Genomic DNA, 18544 nt, shown 5'->3' with positions numbered 1-18544 from the left:
GGCCTAAATGGAGGCACCCCCCCCCCCCCCCCCCCCCCCCCCCCAGAATTGCTATTCCCCAGAGCGTTCATCTTTCTTTGTACTTGACAGGGAACAGGGAATGATAATTAGCAAACTAATAAGATAACGTGTAGATACTACGTATTATTACAAAATACTTCATTTATGAATAACGTTAGGCCTTTGGAACGAACGGTAAAAGCGTAGCCTGTTAATTATATGGAGCTTCTGTCAATCTCTGATCTGCTGCTGTGCTGGGGATCTTGCCATTTACTCGGGCAACAAGTGGTTAACACACGGATCACTTGAGGTTGCCATGGCAGGGCGTCGATCGACCGAGGCTCAATACTAGGCGTGGATTGTGGAAATACATCATAAAGTGTCCCTCTTCTCGGTTAAGAGACTGTTTTTTCTAGCTGGTGTAACAGATCCATCACACGAAGAGGCAAATCCGAAATAACTGGCACGAAAACGGGACAAGGCACCATCCCGCGAGCCTAATCCGAAGGCAGAAGGAGTACTTGCTGGCTTGCTGACCAAGCTTGCTAGTTAGCTAGCAACAGAAGCCATTTTCCTTGCATCACAACATTAACGGTAGCTAAGATCAGCGACCTGAAGTGGGTTACATGGAAGTGCTTTACATATCTTAAAAAGGTTGGTCCGGTGCTATTCTGACATTATAAAATTTAAGTTTTAATATAGGCTATGCATTTAGTTTGCTGACTAGCTTACGTTTAGTATTTGCTTATCTGTCGCTAGGCTGCTTACAAAATGTACTGCATGTACATGGCTTGGTGTTCCGAGTGATGAGAAGGCAACGTTTGGTTTTTAGGTAAATTAAGTAACAGTGCAGTAACAGTACCTACCTAATCACCTTCCTTGTGTAGTTGCGGAAGTTATTGCTAAATTGTGCGATAAACACCAGTTTGCAGGTAAGTTATATCATAGCTGCCTTAGTTTAGCATTCTTGAACCAAATACTATGACAAAGATCCAAGATTTTTTCTGTTTCCTTTTTTGACGCTACAGTGGCTTTTTGGACGTTCTGGTATTTAGTTGCTGTGTGGAAATTGTCGAAAGACATCTTTTCCTGCTATCCATGTACATGGTCGTGTTTTTAGCCTGCTTGGTCTAGATAACTGTTGGTGTCAATTCAGATTTCCGTTTATTTGTGCTGATTAGCCCTAGCAATGCTAGTCTAGGTGTCTCTTTAACCGGAATCTGTCAAGAACATATGATGTTGGCAGACGGTCACAGTCCATCGAGACCTACTGTCCAAAGTTAATCGTATATTCTGCTTTTTTATTTCTAATGGATAATACCACTACACAATTGAGCAAACATGGGACAACCCAAATAAGTGTGTGAAGAGTTTGATGTCTAGTACCAGGTGTGGGACAGCTCCCTTATAAATTCATATTGTGAGAAAAAATTAGGACACCTTTCCAAGAGACTGATTGTTATCTCGGTTACTATATCCATACCATTCACTATTTATTTCACCTAAGATAGTTAAATACACAAATTCAATCATTTAAAATTTTATGTGCAAGAATAAAACCCAATACACACGCAAATCCCAGCTAATTAGAAATGACGATTATTAGATTATTAGATTTTGAGTCACTGGTAGGGACATTTAGAACAGATTGGTTTAGAAATAGTTTATCTCAGCTTCTGTCCATGTGGTACCATATTCCAAATAAATGATCAGATCAGGTAGGGGGGCTTTACTTTTTTTGTGATTATTTGTATAATTATCAAAATTCCACAGACAAATTTTACTCAATTTTATGGAACAACGGGGTCATAACGTTGGGCAGGAAATCGCTATTTTAGGTTGAATGGTTTTCAAAAAATGTTTTATGGAAATGGGTTATGTTTGACTTTTATAATATGTTATGTTTATAATAAATTCATAGATACATTCAAGATCAGTGTTACATCCCGTGAGTATAAAAGGTTTGCAGAGCCATTCCTACCTCTCTTGTACTGTCAATAAGGGAAATTCTCATGTACTATGATAGTTCATGGGCATTACCTGCCCTCAAAGTTAATGAGTTTGACCTTTTTCATAGGAAGGTTAATGATGTGTCGATTGCAGGAGCAATTAATAGTAAGAGCTTTGAATGACAGAATTTGTACATATACGTACAACTGTATGGTTGTAGTCGTTTGTTCGTTTTTGTCTGTGCATCTGTTAAGATTTTTGGTTGCATGTTATGAATGCCCTTTCGTATTTGTGTCCCTAACTTGAATTGTAAATTTGTTTTATTGTTTTATTTTTATTTATTTATTTATTTATTTATTTTTAAGCCACTTTGAACAGTGTCTAATAGAATGACAACAGCAATGTAGTAAAAGGGTTAATTCCCTGGCTCTCCTCGAACAGGTTTCCTCCTCATTGGACCCTGCAAACGGAGGCATCATGGATCCCCAGAGCATTCACCCGGCCTACGAGGACAACAGGGAGGCGGAGAGGAGCCGACAGTCCCGGAGGAGCTCGGGGAAGTGCTCGGAGCTCTCCCTGAAAAGCAAGTCGGACAAGAACAGGGAGGCCGACCGGGGTCACGAGGACAGCGTAGCTGGCGACCGTGCGAGGACCAGGACGCGAGACCCCGACCGCGACCGCGTGTCGGACTGCGAGAAGGACAGCGAACGCTACTACTCGGACGAGTACGAGTCCCCGTCCGACCGGTCCCGCTCGCTCTCGCCCTGCTCCCCGTCCCCGTCTCCCAGCTCCCGAAAAACCGGGCGGGCCAACCACGTCTCCACCAGGAGGGGTCTACATAGGAAAGGTACGCTTCATATAAACAGGGACACACACATACACACACACACACTCACACATACACACACTCACACACACACGTCTGTTCACCACAGACTGTTTTAATGCCGTTGATATTTAGAACTACATGCATTCTATTTTTATGCGTAGGCCATTTTAATTTCCATCTGTCGTTTCCATTTGCATGAAAAAACGTACCGGCAAAAATGTAACAAACTCACTCTCCTGTCTCATAACTTTTTCACAAAAGCATGACTTTTTGACCTCTCTAATACACCTTAATTAAGACTGCCTTGTATTTACATGTCACAAAAGGGCCACTCTTTTTATTTCACACAGTTTGTGTGGTATTAATGCCACTGTCCTTGAATGTCCTTGAACATTTTTTGATCTTTAAAAATCAGATGGTGATGGAGGCGATACATTATCCCCCTGCCATTGAACTTTAATGGAATATGGCCAAAGTGAAAACATAAAAACTGTCTTTTTGCATAGTGATCCAAATATATATATACATTTTATTGTTAATTCACTGTCATACTGCCCTTTACGATATCATCTAGGTATAACAGAGTCAATGTGTTTATCTAGTCATTTGTCTGTGGTAATTGCTTCCAAAAATATGAAATGTGTGTCCATGAATACACAAAGTAACACGTCTCAAAACTACGTCCCCCATACTGCCAGTGCCCATATAGAATCTTCATATTAATTTGATTATTCGATCATTACAAAGTGAGCTTTGCAAAATGAAATGTTTATATGAAAAAAACATCATTGGAAACGAATGAAAAAAATTAATTTCCTTTAAGTGGCAATCCAAATGCATTATGTATACCTCTTACTTGTCACAGTTCATTTACATTCCTGTAGATGGCGCTGTTTTAACACACTTCATTATCATGACTTCCCAGTATTGTCTTCCTGACGTCCTTGCTTAAGATGTACAAATACTATTTATATGTAACATACTTTCTGAATGACAAAAACATTTAGTATGTACTATTGTTAATGACGTAACTATTAACATCACAAACAAGCCTATCATTCAAAAAAGAAGAAAAATTCCAATTAGTATGGGCCAGCCTGTTCAGGATTACATCGATAGTCTACAGCCCAATTGTGAGTAAAGCGTATTTCATGGTGATCATGTGATCACTAGTATGTCTAGCCTATCTTGGGACTGGTTGTGCATTTCCAGCAATGTAGAAGTTGTGAACGAAGTTATGATTTTGCCTGGGGAGGCACAGCTGTTAATTATGTCCTATTAAAACGACTAATTGCATAACAGCTGTAATTATGCCCAGTAGTGGTTGTAATATTACTGGCAACTTCAGTGCATGATCTGCCCCAGACGGCAGACGGAGAGGAGCTTTCGGCGCACTTGTGCAAACACTGCGTCGATTCAGTGTCATATTTTAAGCCGCACCGTGTGACACACACATGAACATGAAGACAGAAATAGGAAGACGACGCTTATAGCTGTAAGATCTGGCCGTCTTTCAGCAGTGGATGCCACCTTGTATTGGCTCGTCGGTTCTTATCATGTCAGTACATGGTTAAACTTAACACATTTGTGTTGTGAAACTCATCAGACTGTGCCATGTCTTCAGTGGATTTTCATGGTGTAACGCTGAATTGTTTTAAAGTTTACCACCATATCCTGAGTACAGTCTTATGTTTTTTTAGGTCAAGTGTGTGTCACATGTAGTATAACTTTAAAGGTTTGAGCTCTGATGTATGCTGCATACACTGGAGACTGATTTTTTTTAATGCACTGCACAGCTGGGAATCTGTCCCAGGCCTTTCCAGGGCTGTTCCCTGGCTCAGCTCTTTCTTGCTTGGTCGTGCCCAGGACTGGTGCTTTCCGCCGCGTGCTCAAACTGGAAGGAGATGAGGCGAGAGAACCCCGAGAGAGGGCAACCGCTCTGACATACGCAACGCGTAATTAACGGCTCCCGTCAACGCACGCAGGCTAATGCTATTTCCCGGACCCGAGTTTGTCCTCGTCGTCCATCTTGCCTGGGTGTGGCAGCGGCCAGGTGTGGCGTGCTGTGGAGTCGTCGGTCATAACGACAGCTTGGCCTCGTCCCAATGGCTCGTGCCGATTTGCCTCGTGGCAACCAACCATTAAAGCCTGGGTGTCCATCTCGGTCGGAGGCCCAGAGCTTCTGGACAATGTGGAGCTGCTTTAAAGCAATAGCCGCGTGGTGCAACCTATCAATAACAAATAACGACAGTGGATAGCAGTAATATAGCACCTTTCATGACCGCAAACATACTCTGCCTCTACCAGCGTGTAGCACTCGCCTGGGTGGTTGGAGTGCTCCCGCACATTGGCGGACAAATGAATGTAATGGGAAATATTCGTTTAGAAAGGAGATGAACTGGGCTGGCTGAAAACAGACGTTACATTTGTGTAGTAATCTTGGGTTCATGTAGTCTTCTTAAACGCCTCCGTTGGCTCCATAAACCGGCTCCTTTGTTTCAGAGATGCTATCTCGTTATCAAAGGGAGTTCCGTTTAATCGGGCCGCACGAGCTATATCTGCTGGCATCCGCTGCTGGCATCCGTAGTCGGGGACTGTATATTTCTTTCAAAGCGGAGATAATCGCCGTATCCCTTTTGGTTGACAGATGCCAGCTATTTTTAGCTTTCTGACCCATATATTCCCTAATACGAATCGGTGTAATGGTGTTGAAATGCGCGCGTTGCCGTGAAGGCGCATTGCTGCTGATGCGTTTATTTCCACGTTCTTATTTTTTTATTTATTTGAGTTATTTATTTATTTAAACCCTTTGCCTCAAACCTGCTGTTTGTGGTACCCGAGAGTGACATCTCACCAATAGCTGCCTCTGCTTCTCTGTAATTACTGAAGCAAATTACTGAGGCTTTTTCCCGCGTTTGGCCGCACTTCGCGCTCGCGATTGCCACCGGAACTGATGCTATCGAGGCGCCGTCCTATATGCAAATGCGTTATGAAAATTCCCTGTCTCGAGAATGAGAATGAAAGGGTCTCCATATATTTCCAACTACAGTGTCATCGAGAAACGTGAAATCCAAAGTGAAAAGGAAGGGCACGCGCCACACAATCTACCCATTATTATTCCTGGATGTGTAGATTATAAGCTTTGAATGTCAGTAGCCCCGGGAATCATTTTGCGCAGGCAGGCAGCTGGAGGCGAAGTCTTTTTGGGAAGCTTGCTTAAATGGAGGGCAGTGTTTCTCGTCGTCATGGCGGTTCCTCATATCCTTAAAGATTACTCTCTGTCACTGATCTCTCATTTACTTATTGATTTAATGCCACAGCACAAAGGCTGCAGAAGAAGTGCCATAAATCAGACACAGATAAGCTCATGACCCCTTTGTTAAAATGAGGAAGCGCTTGTAATAATAGTAATATTTTTGCCGAGAGGGTGGTTAAACGGAAGGTTTTACTTATAGGATTGTGTGTGTGTTTGTGTGTTTTCCAAAGCAGGTACTGACAGACAGAGCTGCTCTGCTTAAACATTAACTCAGATTACCTATCTCTTCCCCCCTCTTTTTTGTCTACTTGCTTTCTTTCTCTTCCTCTGTCCTGCATTTTTTGTTTATTTTTCATTATCTCTTTCATTGTCTCTCACTCTCTCTTTCTCTCTCTCACACTCTTTCTCACACTCTCTCACTCTGTGTTTGTCTTGTTCACTCTCTGTCCATTCACTCCATTCCCTTCTCTCTTCTCCTCTGCCTCCCTCTCTCTCCCCCTCATCCTCCCTCTCTCCACCCCTCCCCAGGCTTACAGAGAGCGGGCTCCAAGCAGCCCCGCCCCGGCGTGGGCTCCCAGACCAAAGGTTCCTCCCCCAAGGACCTGGACCTGGTGACCAAGCGCGTGCTGTCGGCGCGGCTCCTCAAGATCAACGAGCAGCGCAACGAGCTGTCGTCGCTGCAGCAGCGGCTGGAGCAGCTGCAGCGGGAGAACCGGGTGCTGCGGCAGCTGCAGCACCGCCAGGAGAGGGCGCTGCACCGCTTCGAGGACACGGAGAGCGAGGTCGCGCAGCTCATCTCGCGGCACAACGCCGAGACGCACGTGCTGCGCGAGCGGCTGCGGCGGACGCAGGAGCGCGAGCGGGCCGCCGACCGGCGCCTGCGCGACGCCGACGAGGAGCTGCGCCGCTGCCGCGCCGCGCTGCAGAAGCTGCGGCGCCTCGCCGACGACCGCCAGCTCGGCGAGAGGGAGGAGCTCGCCCGCAAGCTGGCGCAGGCGGAGGAACGCATGCAGGAGGACGAGCGCCGGATAAAGGTGCGCCCTTTAGTCAGTCAGCCAATCGGGATGAGTCTCTAATGCGATTTCAGTGCTTCAATCGATCAGCCAATCGGGATGAGTCTCTAATGCGATTTCAGTGCTTCGATCGATCACCCAATCAGGAAGAGTCTCTAATGTGATTTCACTGCTCTAGTCAATCAACCAATTAGGACGAGTCTCCTATACAGTTTCATTGCTTTAGTCAATCAGCCAGTCAGGGAGAGTCTCTTGTCACGTCACTGTTTCAGTCGGCAAGACTCTTCCATGTGGTTCAACAGCTTTGGACCATGAGCAGCCTTCGTCAGTCAGCCAATCAGGAAGAGCCTCTTATGCAATTTCATTGCCTCAGTCAATAAACTAATCGGGAAGAGTCTCTTCTGTGATTTCACAGCCTTAGTCAGTCAGCCAATCAGGAAGACTCTTCCATGTGGTTTCACAACTTTGGACAGTCAGCCAGGAAAGGTCTCCCCTGCAGTTTAGCAGGGTTGGAGCACTCAGTTGTAACTAAATCATCAGGACAGATCCTCGTGTGTGTAATCCTGCCATGGGCACAGACCAGCTCTCGCAGTACAGACCAGATTGGCCCGGGCTGTCTACAGACAGGAGCTTAGAGGTGTTCTGCAACCCAGGAAGGGGGGTGGCAGGGCTGTCTGGCAGAGGGAATTATGGGAAATTGAGTAGAGGTATGCTGGGATAAGGAATGTCATGTCCAGATCTGCGTCCGCATACTGTCAACATACTGCCTACCGGCGACATGAGGATAAATAATAGCTGTGCATGCTCTCTGTTTACTTTAATTTAATTGGAGCAATATGTATTTATTATGCTTCCTGTTCATAGCATATCTTTGGATTTGTAGAAAATTTCTGTCAATGAAGCAGAAAAGTTTCTTTCCTACACAGTGCTGACTTTCAGGATGAATCTGTTTTTGTACAGTAATAGAATACTTTTCATTTTTTAAAATTGGATAAAAAATACAAAGAATTATTTTTATTTTTCATAATTCATAATTCAACTCATGTCGTACTTTCCAAGAGTAAAGAAAAACGCGTTGCTGAAGTACAGCTAGCCCGTCGATTTATAAGCGCTATACGTGGCTCGTCACGGTGTTCGAGAACCTCAGGGGTTCTGGTCTCCTTGGCGACGAGATAACGACGGCAACTGGAGTTAAGGCAACCGATGCCCGGCTGGTGCGTATCCGAGGGGCGCGTCTCCGACGGCGCCAACACGCGGCTTTTGATTCCCAGGGTACGGCTCCGAGTTGCCGTGGGTGCAGCGACTTCGCAGAGTCGTTTGATAAACAACCTAAACAACCGTCTGACTCCCCTTCAGGTTTTCTATTTTTTATTTTTGCCAAATCTTCCGGTAATTGGTTGACTTATTTGGGCCACGAAAACAGAATTCCTTTTCCACCCCTTTGTCAGGCTGAAGTCGTGTTATTTTTGGTGACCTACTTCTCGTAACGCGTTTCTTCCCTCAATGCATGTCTGTGTGTGTGTGGGGTTTTTTTTTTTGACGGTCATTTTGCTTTCACTGTGCGCTCATTAGGAATGCAGTGAAACTGAGCTCACGGCGGGTTGAACCTAAATTTGTTCCATGCGTAACCGTTAAGTCAAAGCGGTGGCGCGTAATGGCTTTATTTTGGTTATTATTCATCGCTTGTCCCGATATTCTGCTTTGATCTTCCCACGAAGGACACATTGATTTTCCTCCTCTTAATGCTCATAAATCTGGTGACAGGATTCCAGTTTTCAGAGGCTGTGAACACCGTCTGAGGGACTTAAAATCAATACGTAACACAGCATCTTAGCGGGAAGGCTTTTGTTTCCCGGACGACGTGTAATGCAGTTTTAACCATTTCACGGATTCAATGTTAGCATGAGCTAATGAGCTATGGGGCTGTGTCACATCTAATGCATAGACCATACGGGTAGACCTGTCTTATTTTTCATGCGGGAAAGTGTCCCTTTGTAAGTTTGTAGTGAGATTTCAGCTGGTGATGACCGAATAGCCAACAAATGAATGTCAGACTGTAATGTATAGGAAGCCTGGAAGTCCATAGCATTTGGCAGGAGAGGACTTGGTGGAATGTGGGTGTGTTTAACGGGAAATTATGGGTGTGGTTTCCCTCCTCTGTGATACAAAGTGAGCGTGTTTAATGGCAAGTTGTGGGCCTGGTTTTTCCTCCTCGATGCATAGTGAGCGTGTTTAGCTGAGTTGTAGAAAAGCGGGTGTGGTGTTTCATCTGGAATGAGACATGGGTTGGTCAAATTAGCAGTGTGCGCCTCTTTGACGATGCGGAGTGGGCGTGGCCTGATTGTTGGGGGGCGGCGTGTCTCTGTCCCACGGCTGCAGGAGCTGGAGAGGAACATGGAGCTGAGCACCGGAAGCTTCCAGAGACAGGTGACCGCTGAGAGGAGGAAGACCCACGAGGTCCAGGAGGAGGTGCGGAACCTCCGGGAGGAGCTGGAGCGCCTGACCCAAAAACTCAAGGTGCCCCCCCCCCCCCCAAAAGGGTTGCTTTGAGTTGGAAAGCACTTACTGTTTAATTTAATCTCTAGTCTCTAATATGTTTTGCATTCTTTGAAAAGAATCTGGAATTAAGCACCGTGCTTTTTAAGCAAACGTCAGGTTTTTTTTTTTGTGTGTGTTTTTTTGCGGAGAAGGTATGGAAATGCTGGTCCTTCACGTCTCGTTTGTTTATTTTCCTCGATTTCCTGTTTCAGGAGAAGGAGAGGGAACTGAACACCAGGAACATCTACGCCAACCGAATGGTGAAGGGAACGCCCAGAAAAGACACGGACAGCGGCGTGAAGAGGAAAGGTGAGGCCCCAGCTCTGCCTGCGTCCCACACCTGGAGCGCAAAGCCCTCGCTAGCTTTACCTGCACAGGTAGCGCAGTCACCTGTACCTGTTAAAGTTAAACCGCAGGAGATCATTTCAAAGTTCTCTGTGACACTAGAGGAAGATTTCACTTTACACTTTAAAATGTGCCTGAGAACTTGTGAAAATTTAATGACAAAAACTTCTATAGTCCATCTATAGTCCTGTACTGTGTCAGGTGTGGATTAAAAAGCCTTAAAGGACCTCCGCTTGTGTCTGCATCAGTCTGCTGTTACGCTCATTAGCGCTGTAAAACAGCACTTCCTGTAACCAGCGCAGAGTTTACCTCCAGCTCTTTTTTTTTTTACCTGTGTTCCCCTGTTCTCCTGCCGTCCCGAAGGTCCCGGGATCGAGGGTTCCTCCAGGTGCGCCAGCAAAGGGGTGCAGACGGAGGAGCACCCGGCGCCCCCGGACTTCCCCACGCCCCCCCCGGCCGTGGCCGACGCCCCCGAGCACCCGAGAGACGGCGGCTACTTTTCCCTGAAGGCGAGTGCGGCTCGGCGTCACGTGACCCTGAAGGTCCGTACTCCTGACGGGGCTCCAGAGCGCCTCGCGGGACGGCTGTGGGACGGTGGCTCGTCCTACGGAACATTTGCAGCCTGGGGGGCACGGGGCGGGGGGGGGGGGGCAGCACTGTCGCCACACAGCTAGGAGGTCCCGAGTTCGAATCCCAGCTGGGGGCCTTTCTGTGTGGAGTTACATTACAGGCATTTAGCAGACGCTCTTATCCAGAGCGACTCACACAACTTTTACATGGCATTTTTTACATTGTATCCATTTATACAGCTGGATATATACTGAAGCAATTTCGGTTAAGTACCTTGCTCAAGGGTACAACGGCAGTGTCCTACCCGGGAATCGAACCTGCGACCTTTCGGTTACAAGCCCATTTCCTTACCCACTGTGATACACTCCAGTTAGCATGTTCTCCTGTGGGTTTCCTCGCTCGGGGGCGGGGAGACAGTCACGGGACAGGGGGGGGGGGGGGGACGGAGCCTGAGAACTGACCTGTGCGCTCTTCTCTGTCCGACAGGAGCAGCGGGAGGACGAGAGGGCGCTCGGGGTCACGGAGGACGAGCGTCGGTCAGCGGAGAGGGAGAGAGAGAGGGGAGGGAAGCGTCAGGGGCTCCAGGCACGGCCAGGTGAAGTCCTTACACTCTTTCTTTCTCTCACTCCCCCTTTTCTCTGTTCCTTACATCTTCACGAATCCCCCTTTCCCCACGCAAGCGTAACTTTTATAGTCCGTAGAGATGTACACGCACGTGTGTATGCAGTGTGTTTGGCTCCGTGCAAAGCTGCTCGTGTCCCCTCAGCCTAAAATATGTAAAAATGCATTCTGCTTTCTCAAGCTGCACACAAAGGCCCTGATTTGCTAAGACCTTCAGCACGTGCCAAACCTCTTAGCGCACACAAACCCCAATAACATGACCAGTGATTGGTTGTGGTGTTTGTTTTACACCAATCATCGGTTGTGTTGTTTTGTGCACGCTAAAAGGTTCTGCGTGTGCTAAAGGTCTCAGCAAGGCCGAAGTGTCTTCCTCCGACGTCTGCGAGTTTGGCCTGTGGATTCCGCAGAGAACAGCAGTGGCCTGACATCGCATGTTTTTGAAGGAGGGCGTGTTCCTTTATGCCATGTTTCTCAGTTTAAGATGTACGTGTGTGCATATGACTTATCGTCGTGTAGTAGGCGTGTGTGATGACTGCTATTAATGGACGTAAATACGGATTATTTGATTAGTATGGTGATTGGCTGGACTTCTACCGCCTAAACCTTTATGTGTGCACTTTTGTAAGTCGCTCTGCATAAGAGCATCAGCTAATACCCATCTGTAAGTGTGCACATATGCGTGTGCATGTGTTCGAGCTGCGTGTGTACGTGTGTGTGTGTTTGTGTGTGTGTGTATGTCTGTGTGTGTATGCGTGCGGATGTGTGTGTGTGCATGTGATCTGTTTTCTAAAGGCACCCAGCCCAGTAGCAGGCCTGTGTGAGGAGGCTGTTTTCAGAGGAGACTGGCTCTCAGCTGCAGGGTGTTCAGGTTGTGCAGTACCCTACCGCAGCTCCTGCCTGCTGGTGCTCTGTCTGATCCAGCCTCAGTGTGCTGGGCTGGAGGCTCCTGCACAGCTGGTCATTTCTGCTGCGTTCAACTGCATTTTACCTGTCAATCAAGCAGCCTCCCGGCAAATAAAACATCATATCCCACAGTGCAAGTGGGCGATACATGAACTAACATGTACAGCTGAGGAATTAAGTTAAGGTAAAATAATATTCACATACTAGAATATAGTGGAGTTAAATGGAAACCCCTTAATCATCTTTTTCCCTGCTTATTTTTTCACACCGATCTGAAACGGCCAATCAGAGCCAAAGGTTTTACATTTGTAGAGACCCTGCAGAGTCTGAACACTGCAGAGGTGTGCAGGTGTGTGACACTGTGCTCTGTGTGCGTTTGTCTGAGACAGAGCTGCTTGAGGAGGAAGAGGAGATAAAGGATGGTGGGTGTGGCCTGAAGGAGGAGGGCAGGAGTGGGCGGAGCCCCGGCCTGTTCCAGGTGCAGCGGGACCCGGAGGAGAAGGAGGAGGAGGAGAAGAGTCGGCCGGCCAATCGGAACCCGAGCCCGGAGGAGCAGCGCAGGAAGGAGCAGCTCCTGGCCAGGATGCGGGAGATCGACCGGGAGGCCCGGCGCGCCGGCGTGGCCGAGAGCGAGGCGGCGGGGTCCCTCCCCGAGCCCAAAAGCCAGCGCCCCTCCGGCCCGTCTTTCCCCGAGCCCGTGCAGAACCTGCACAGGGGCCTCCCGTCCCAGGACGGCTCCGCCCCCCAGGGGAGGCCCTCCCACTCGGGCCGAAGGGGCCTCAACCCCCAGGGCGCCGTGGACGACCTGTCCTTCGGCAGCTACGCGCCCTCCTTCGGCCAGCCCGCGGGACGGGCGGGCGTCCCGGCGCAGCGGGGCGGAGGCGGAGGCGGGGCCGGGGGCGCGGCCGAGCCCGGGGGCGGGGCTGAGGAGAAGCCCAGGGAGGAACCGGACCTGACCAAGGAGAAGAAGTCCAACCTGATGCAGCAGCTCTTCGGCTCTGCTGCCAACGGCAACGGCAACGGCAACGGCGAGGCGTCTAGGATGGAGGTCCTGAGCCCCCCGGCCGCCCGCAAGGCCGCGCACCCCAACGGCGGCCCCTTCCCCTGGGAAGCCGCCAAGAAGCGGGAGGGCCTCTACTCCTTCGAGGAGACCCCGCCCGCCCGCCGGGGCAAGAGCCTCCTGCAGGTGGCGGAGAGCAGACCGGCCGTCAGGGCCATCGGCTCCTTCGACGAGGACATCGAGGAGGTCACCCTCTGAACTCTCTCAGTCAGTCGTGTTTTCCCTGCTTCCCGAGCACTTACGTTTTACACACGCGGGCCTGAGTGTCTGTGGGAATTTATTATGAAGCTGTTTAACCCTTTAAGGTGTGAGAGCCCAAGTACAGTATGTGTGATTAGGATGTTCTGAACTGAACATTCTAATGCTGATGTCACAATCACTGCTGGTAACTGAAAGCAACAATGTTCTAGAACACTGACTTGGAATTTTTGAAAAAGCATAAAAGGCACTAGGAAGGGTTAACTGTCTTTGCAGACAGAAAAAAAAATAAGGGATCCTTTTTCTGTGCCCCTGAAAGCACTGAGCCACATAAATGGAGTAACCGTAGGGTAGTAATTCTGCAAAAATAAATAATTATATATGAAGTCTCTCCTGCAGAAGATTAAAAAGGCATAGGCCTTTTTTAAAAAATATTTACCTGGAAGGCTTCAAGTATGTTGTGGAATATTTAATAATATTTTTATAGGTACAGTACATACAGAACTGTATAGATTTTTAGACAAATTATTTTACATAAAGCCTACTACAAACAAAGGAATGTTCAACGTGAATCAAAGAAAGTAAACACTAATCCTTATAATGTAGTAGTTCAGGGGTGACCAAGTCTGAAATCTGCACGTTCTCTTGCCTTCGTGCTACCAATCATCGTTTTGTTGGCTGTCAGAGACAGAGAAATCGTGACTCTACAGCCTACGGAATTACGTCAGGCGTGATGATGTTTATTAGGGAGCTGCAGAATTTCAAATTCGAGCTTTTGCTCTCCCCGTAAAATACCAGTATGTGGTTCATGCAGGCTGGAACTGTCCAATCGGGTTGAGGGGCAGGGCCTACAGAAATGACTAGTAGTCTTAGTCAGTCAGACTTCTGCTCTTATTTATGTTTCAGTTCTCAAACCACGTTCATTCCACTGGTACTTCCCTGGGTGTTTGAGCCATACCAGAATTTGGTAGCCCCAGACGTCTGGACCAACTACTTCTACAGCCGTCACCCACCCCCTGGTACAGTAGTTGCGCTACAGTAATTACTGCACACAAGGTGTTTCCATTAAATTTAGCCCTGGGCTTATATATTAATGTAAGTACTCTTTTTCAGACTTAAATGGGTCTCGGTCGTACTCTAGATGACGATTCAGGTGTTCTCGGACTAGATAAAATGTACTGTATTCGCCTTTAGCCCGGAAGATCACGAGTGCCCTCTTACACATGAAGTTTTTACTCAGGTGGGCATGGATGTGAGATAATTAACTGAGCCTAGTAGTTAAAATGAAGATTTTGCTGCACATGACAACCAATACCAAGTCTTTCCATAAATGTTACCCTAGTTACCCTGCACAGTGCACATTTGTGTTTGGGGAACACGGAGACCTTGTTTGTGTTTTATTGATACTGTAATGTGCTGATTTCAGGAACTGTTGAGTAAGGTTTTTTTTTTTTTTAATGTGATCAACAATTAATAATTTTGAAATTGTGAAAGAACTGAAAGTCAGAGAAAAAATTGCGTAAAAGTGGAAGATGGTGTTTTTTTTCCAGTTTCTACCAGTTTCATACTTTGCGTACAATCCCGTGTGACTAAATACATTTCAGTTTAAAAAAATAATTTTGTACTTTTGTACATGTGTAAGAAAATATTTTGAAAAGCACTAGCAAGACATATCAACACTGTACAAGGCCCATAGTAATTCTGTGAACTACAGTGAGTGAAAGCTGTATTCAGATTGATTTATATGACACTAAAATTGATTTAAAGAGGATTTTGCCTACAGGCAGTAATGCAGTCCTAAATTAAATTAAATATTTTCATAATCTCGAGTGCATTTCACCAAAGGATACACAGGCCTGTTCAATATAACATCAGTTTACTCGTATCATTTCATATATATGTCTAAATAGAGCATGAAATGAATTTGGAGTTCATTTTTTGGTTGAAAAATATGCCCTTGGGAAACTATTAATCTCAAAAGCAGAGGTGGAAAGTCAAAATTGCAAGTAGAAGTCCTGCCGTGTGTTTCTTCCACCCCTGAGCCGGTTTCAGTTCTGCCTCCTGGCTGAAGAAGTGTGATAATTAGCACATCCAGGGGATCGGAACAAACGTACTGGGGAGGACCAATGCGCAAACGCTTCATAGGGCCAATTAAAAACTTTCCCTGGGTTTCCCTATCTCCACTTGGTGCCTTGCCAGGCTAGCAGCCTTGCTTTTGTCTCTGAAGGGACCGTGTGATGTCTGGTGTACATGATTGTTTTATATATATTTTCATCACATTGTATTAAAACAAGACCAGGTCAAAACCTAGTATATATGGCTGGACCGGCCAACCAATGGTGTAACTTCACAACTCGGCCGACCAATGGTGTAACTTCATCACTCACTCAGTCACTCAGTCAGTCACAGACATTCGCGTTTATAGGGCTGGCCCCGCTGTTGCGGTCCAGCCAAAAATATGTTTGTGTGTATATTTCAAAGACATATGATAGTTTCTCTCATCACTGGGGGTTGAATAATTGTTTGTATTTAGATGCATAACATGTACTTTGATAAAATTATGTCAATACACAATTTACTTTAAAAATCTGAATGCATGATCAAAACCAATCGGTCTTAGACAGCTAATAGAACTACACAAAATGAATTCATTGATCCCCAGCCCTATTGATTTCCACTGTTATTGTCATTGCATCATCTTTGAGTTTTGATTCTGTCAGCAAAAACCAAAGCTTTTGTCTTTTCCTCCTCTTCCTTGAAAATAGTTAATAAGGGAAGAACAAATTATGTTGTTTCATGCGATTCAATTAAACTCACACAATCGTGACTGTTTGTAACGGTAACTCTGAGAAAGACTGTTTGCCTGTGCAAGACTTCCTGTTGCCAAAGCCTGTTTTTATTTCAAATGTAGGGTTGTGTTGGATGTGTGTATTTCTACCAGTAATATCATCATGTTCTGCCAAAAAGAATGTGAATATTCTAATAGACACCATCATGTATCATCATCTGTATAGTTGAACGATGGTGCCGCATTAATGTGAGCTGACTTAACACCTTTTTAAGAGTTCCACCTTTTACCCAGACAATCGCTGTAACCAAGCATAGCAAATATCACTGCACATGCTATGAAGAACAAGTCTTATCAAGCGCTTCATAAACGTAAGAATGGTATCAGATGCTATAGGTGTAGACAGGTGGAGCATAGATCACATGGATTATGTGTGTTTAACAGAAATCTTATATACTCTGTGTTGTCTCATCCCCATTTAATTTGTTTTTTTAAGCCATGTTGGGAGTGTCTTTTCCCTCACAACGTAACACCTGAATTATACCTTTATGAATATTTTCTGTAAACGTTTGGATACCCCCCCACACACATACACTCGCACACAAACAAGGTTTCAGCTACCAACATTGTTTTAAGACCAATATTTATTTTGTATATTTGTGTCAGTTAATGTGTTTTATATCTGTACTGAGAAGAGAAATATATGATAAAAGGTGATTTTAAAAATAAAAGTTTCTATGGCTACACATGGATGTTGGCTGTCTCTCGTGCTTATTAAGGCATGGCGGTATGGTGTTCTGGCATGCGATGTGTAGCGCACAGGACCGGCTCTCCTATCGCCTACTCCAGCTGGTTACTCTAGTGGCCTCACAGTGACCTGAGTACTTTAGTTTAAGACACGGGTTTGAGCCCAAATGGCCGACACCCACTTGAATAGGCACAGAGGCATCACACATGCTATCAGCATTAGGCCTGTAGATTCGATAAATTAAAATGATCACAGTATTACCATAGGTGTGTAAATCACATGGAGGTTTGTGTATACACAGTAAAATGTGTAATATAGGTAATATTAAAGCTATGAATAATGTTCTAAAAATTGACATTCAAATTTTTTTTTTAATTGTATTTGTTTTGGAACCCCAGGTGTCCCTGAAGTGCTGCTTGGAAGACTCAGACCGAGGGCTGTGTTTCCACCAGGGACACTTAAAAGTGTTTTAAAGTGTGCTTTAGATCAAGGTATATGATGACAGGTAGTAATATAACTGAACAGGTAGACATCATAAAGGGGCTCTTGGGCTTTGAAGGTTAAAATCGCACAATAAGGCTACAAACCAGGGATATAAATTGACAGGGCATTTTCCTTACACTCCGTTGTTCATACTGTAGGCCTACTGTGCAGCATCTTCTTACTGCGAGCAAAAGCCACCCCAATGAATAAGTCAGTGTGTTATATCACTTTGGTGATCTTGCCTGACTGTTTTGAGAAGGAAAACTGTACATTTAATGACGTGATTCTTTAATCAGACACAATACACTAGTTAGCATCTTTGGTGACAGTTAATAGCGAGAATCTACAGTGAATGAAGCCGACTAGAGAATTGTTCAGGTTGCATTGTGTAATTTGTACACACACAGTTATTTATCGTTGACTATTCTGCCCAGTGTGCTTCAGTGGGGATATGACTTTGATTTGTTTGTTCCGCTAGAGTACTGGCTGAATCTTCACAGTACTCAACCCGCTATTGTTCCACTCATAATAAAAGAAAAATCGGCAAACTACTCACCGAAGCTCCGGAAACATACGGCTCTAGAAATATAGTTCTTTTTGTCGGAAGTAAACAAATAAAGCTTCTTTTTTTTTTTTTTTTTGCTGATGTGGTCAATTCATATGACGTGTAGATTTTTTATGTTTCACGTTAGCCCCTGCTTCCTGAATCGTTCAGATGTTAGCATACCATCAATGGGTATTGTGTGTACCCATGTGCTGTGGCAATGTGATTGCTATTGTGAAGCAAAACAAAACAAAACAAAACAAACAAACAAAACATACACATTGGCATCGTGTGTGCTACTATTTTCTACAATACATACACTTCCTGAAATCCTGTCAAAGATGAGCTCATATGTGCATTAATTCTGACAAAACAGTCAAAATTCGTGGCGCAAATGCAAGTTAAATATAGCCCTAGTAATGTACTACTTTCCTCATTGCTGGAAACCAGCCTGGTATGATATGAAATATTTTCATGCGATACACGACTCTAAAAACAAGATGAAACTTTAAAGCTTGGTATGCTAACGCTAAGCTCCAGTTTAGTATTTCCCTCTGAAAAACATCAGGGAAGAACTGTCAGTCTACAATATAATCAAAGGTTTGCAAAGGTGACCTTTTCCTAAAAGAGGTATTTGCCACATAGCATATTACAGAAAATGAAAGGTTTGGTTGACATGACTGATTTAGAGTCCGGGA

The 18544-nt window shown here is 45.5% G+C and overlaps 1 protein-coding gene across 1 annotated transcript; it reads left to right on the top strand.

Annotated features, from left to right (window-relative positions):
- The first annotated feature begins 223 nt into the window (after window positions 1-223).
- Window positions 224-16823, top strand: lca5 (lebercilin LCA5). The gene is made up of 8 exons (XM_035423983.1): window positions 224-654; window positions 2392-2797; window positions 6564-7069; window positions 9428-9565; window positions 9799-9895; window positions 10295-10440; window positions 10988-11096; window positions 12415-16823. The coding sequence occupies exons 2-8, from the start codon at window positions 2428-2430 to the stop codon at window positions 13281-13283; spliced, it is 2235 nt and encodes a 744-aa protein (XP_035279874.1). The 5' UTR covers window positions 224-654; window positions 2392-2427; the 3' UTR covers window positions 13284-16823.
- The last annotated feature ends 1721 nt before the right edge of the window (window positions 16824-18544 follow it).

This window comes from Anguilla anguilla, chromosome 6 (genome assembly GCF_013347855.1).
Source record: "Anguilla anguilla isolate fAngAng1 chromosome 6, fAngAng1.pri, whole genome shotgun sequence".
Classification (NCBI taxonomy): Eukaryota; Metazoa; Chordata; class Actinopteri; order Anguilliformes; family Anguillidae; genus Anguilla; species Anguilla anguilla.
The sequence above is the reverse complement of the archived record's forward strand: the minus strand, read 5'-3'. Positions and strand labels throughout refer to the sequence as shown.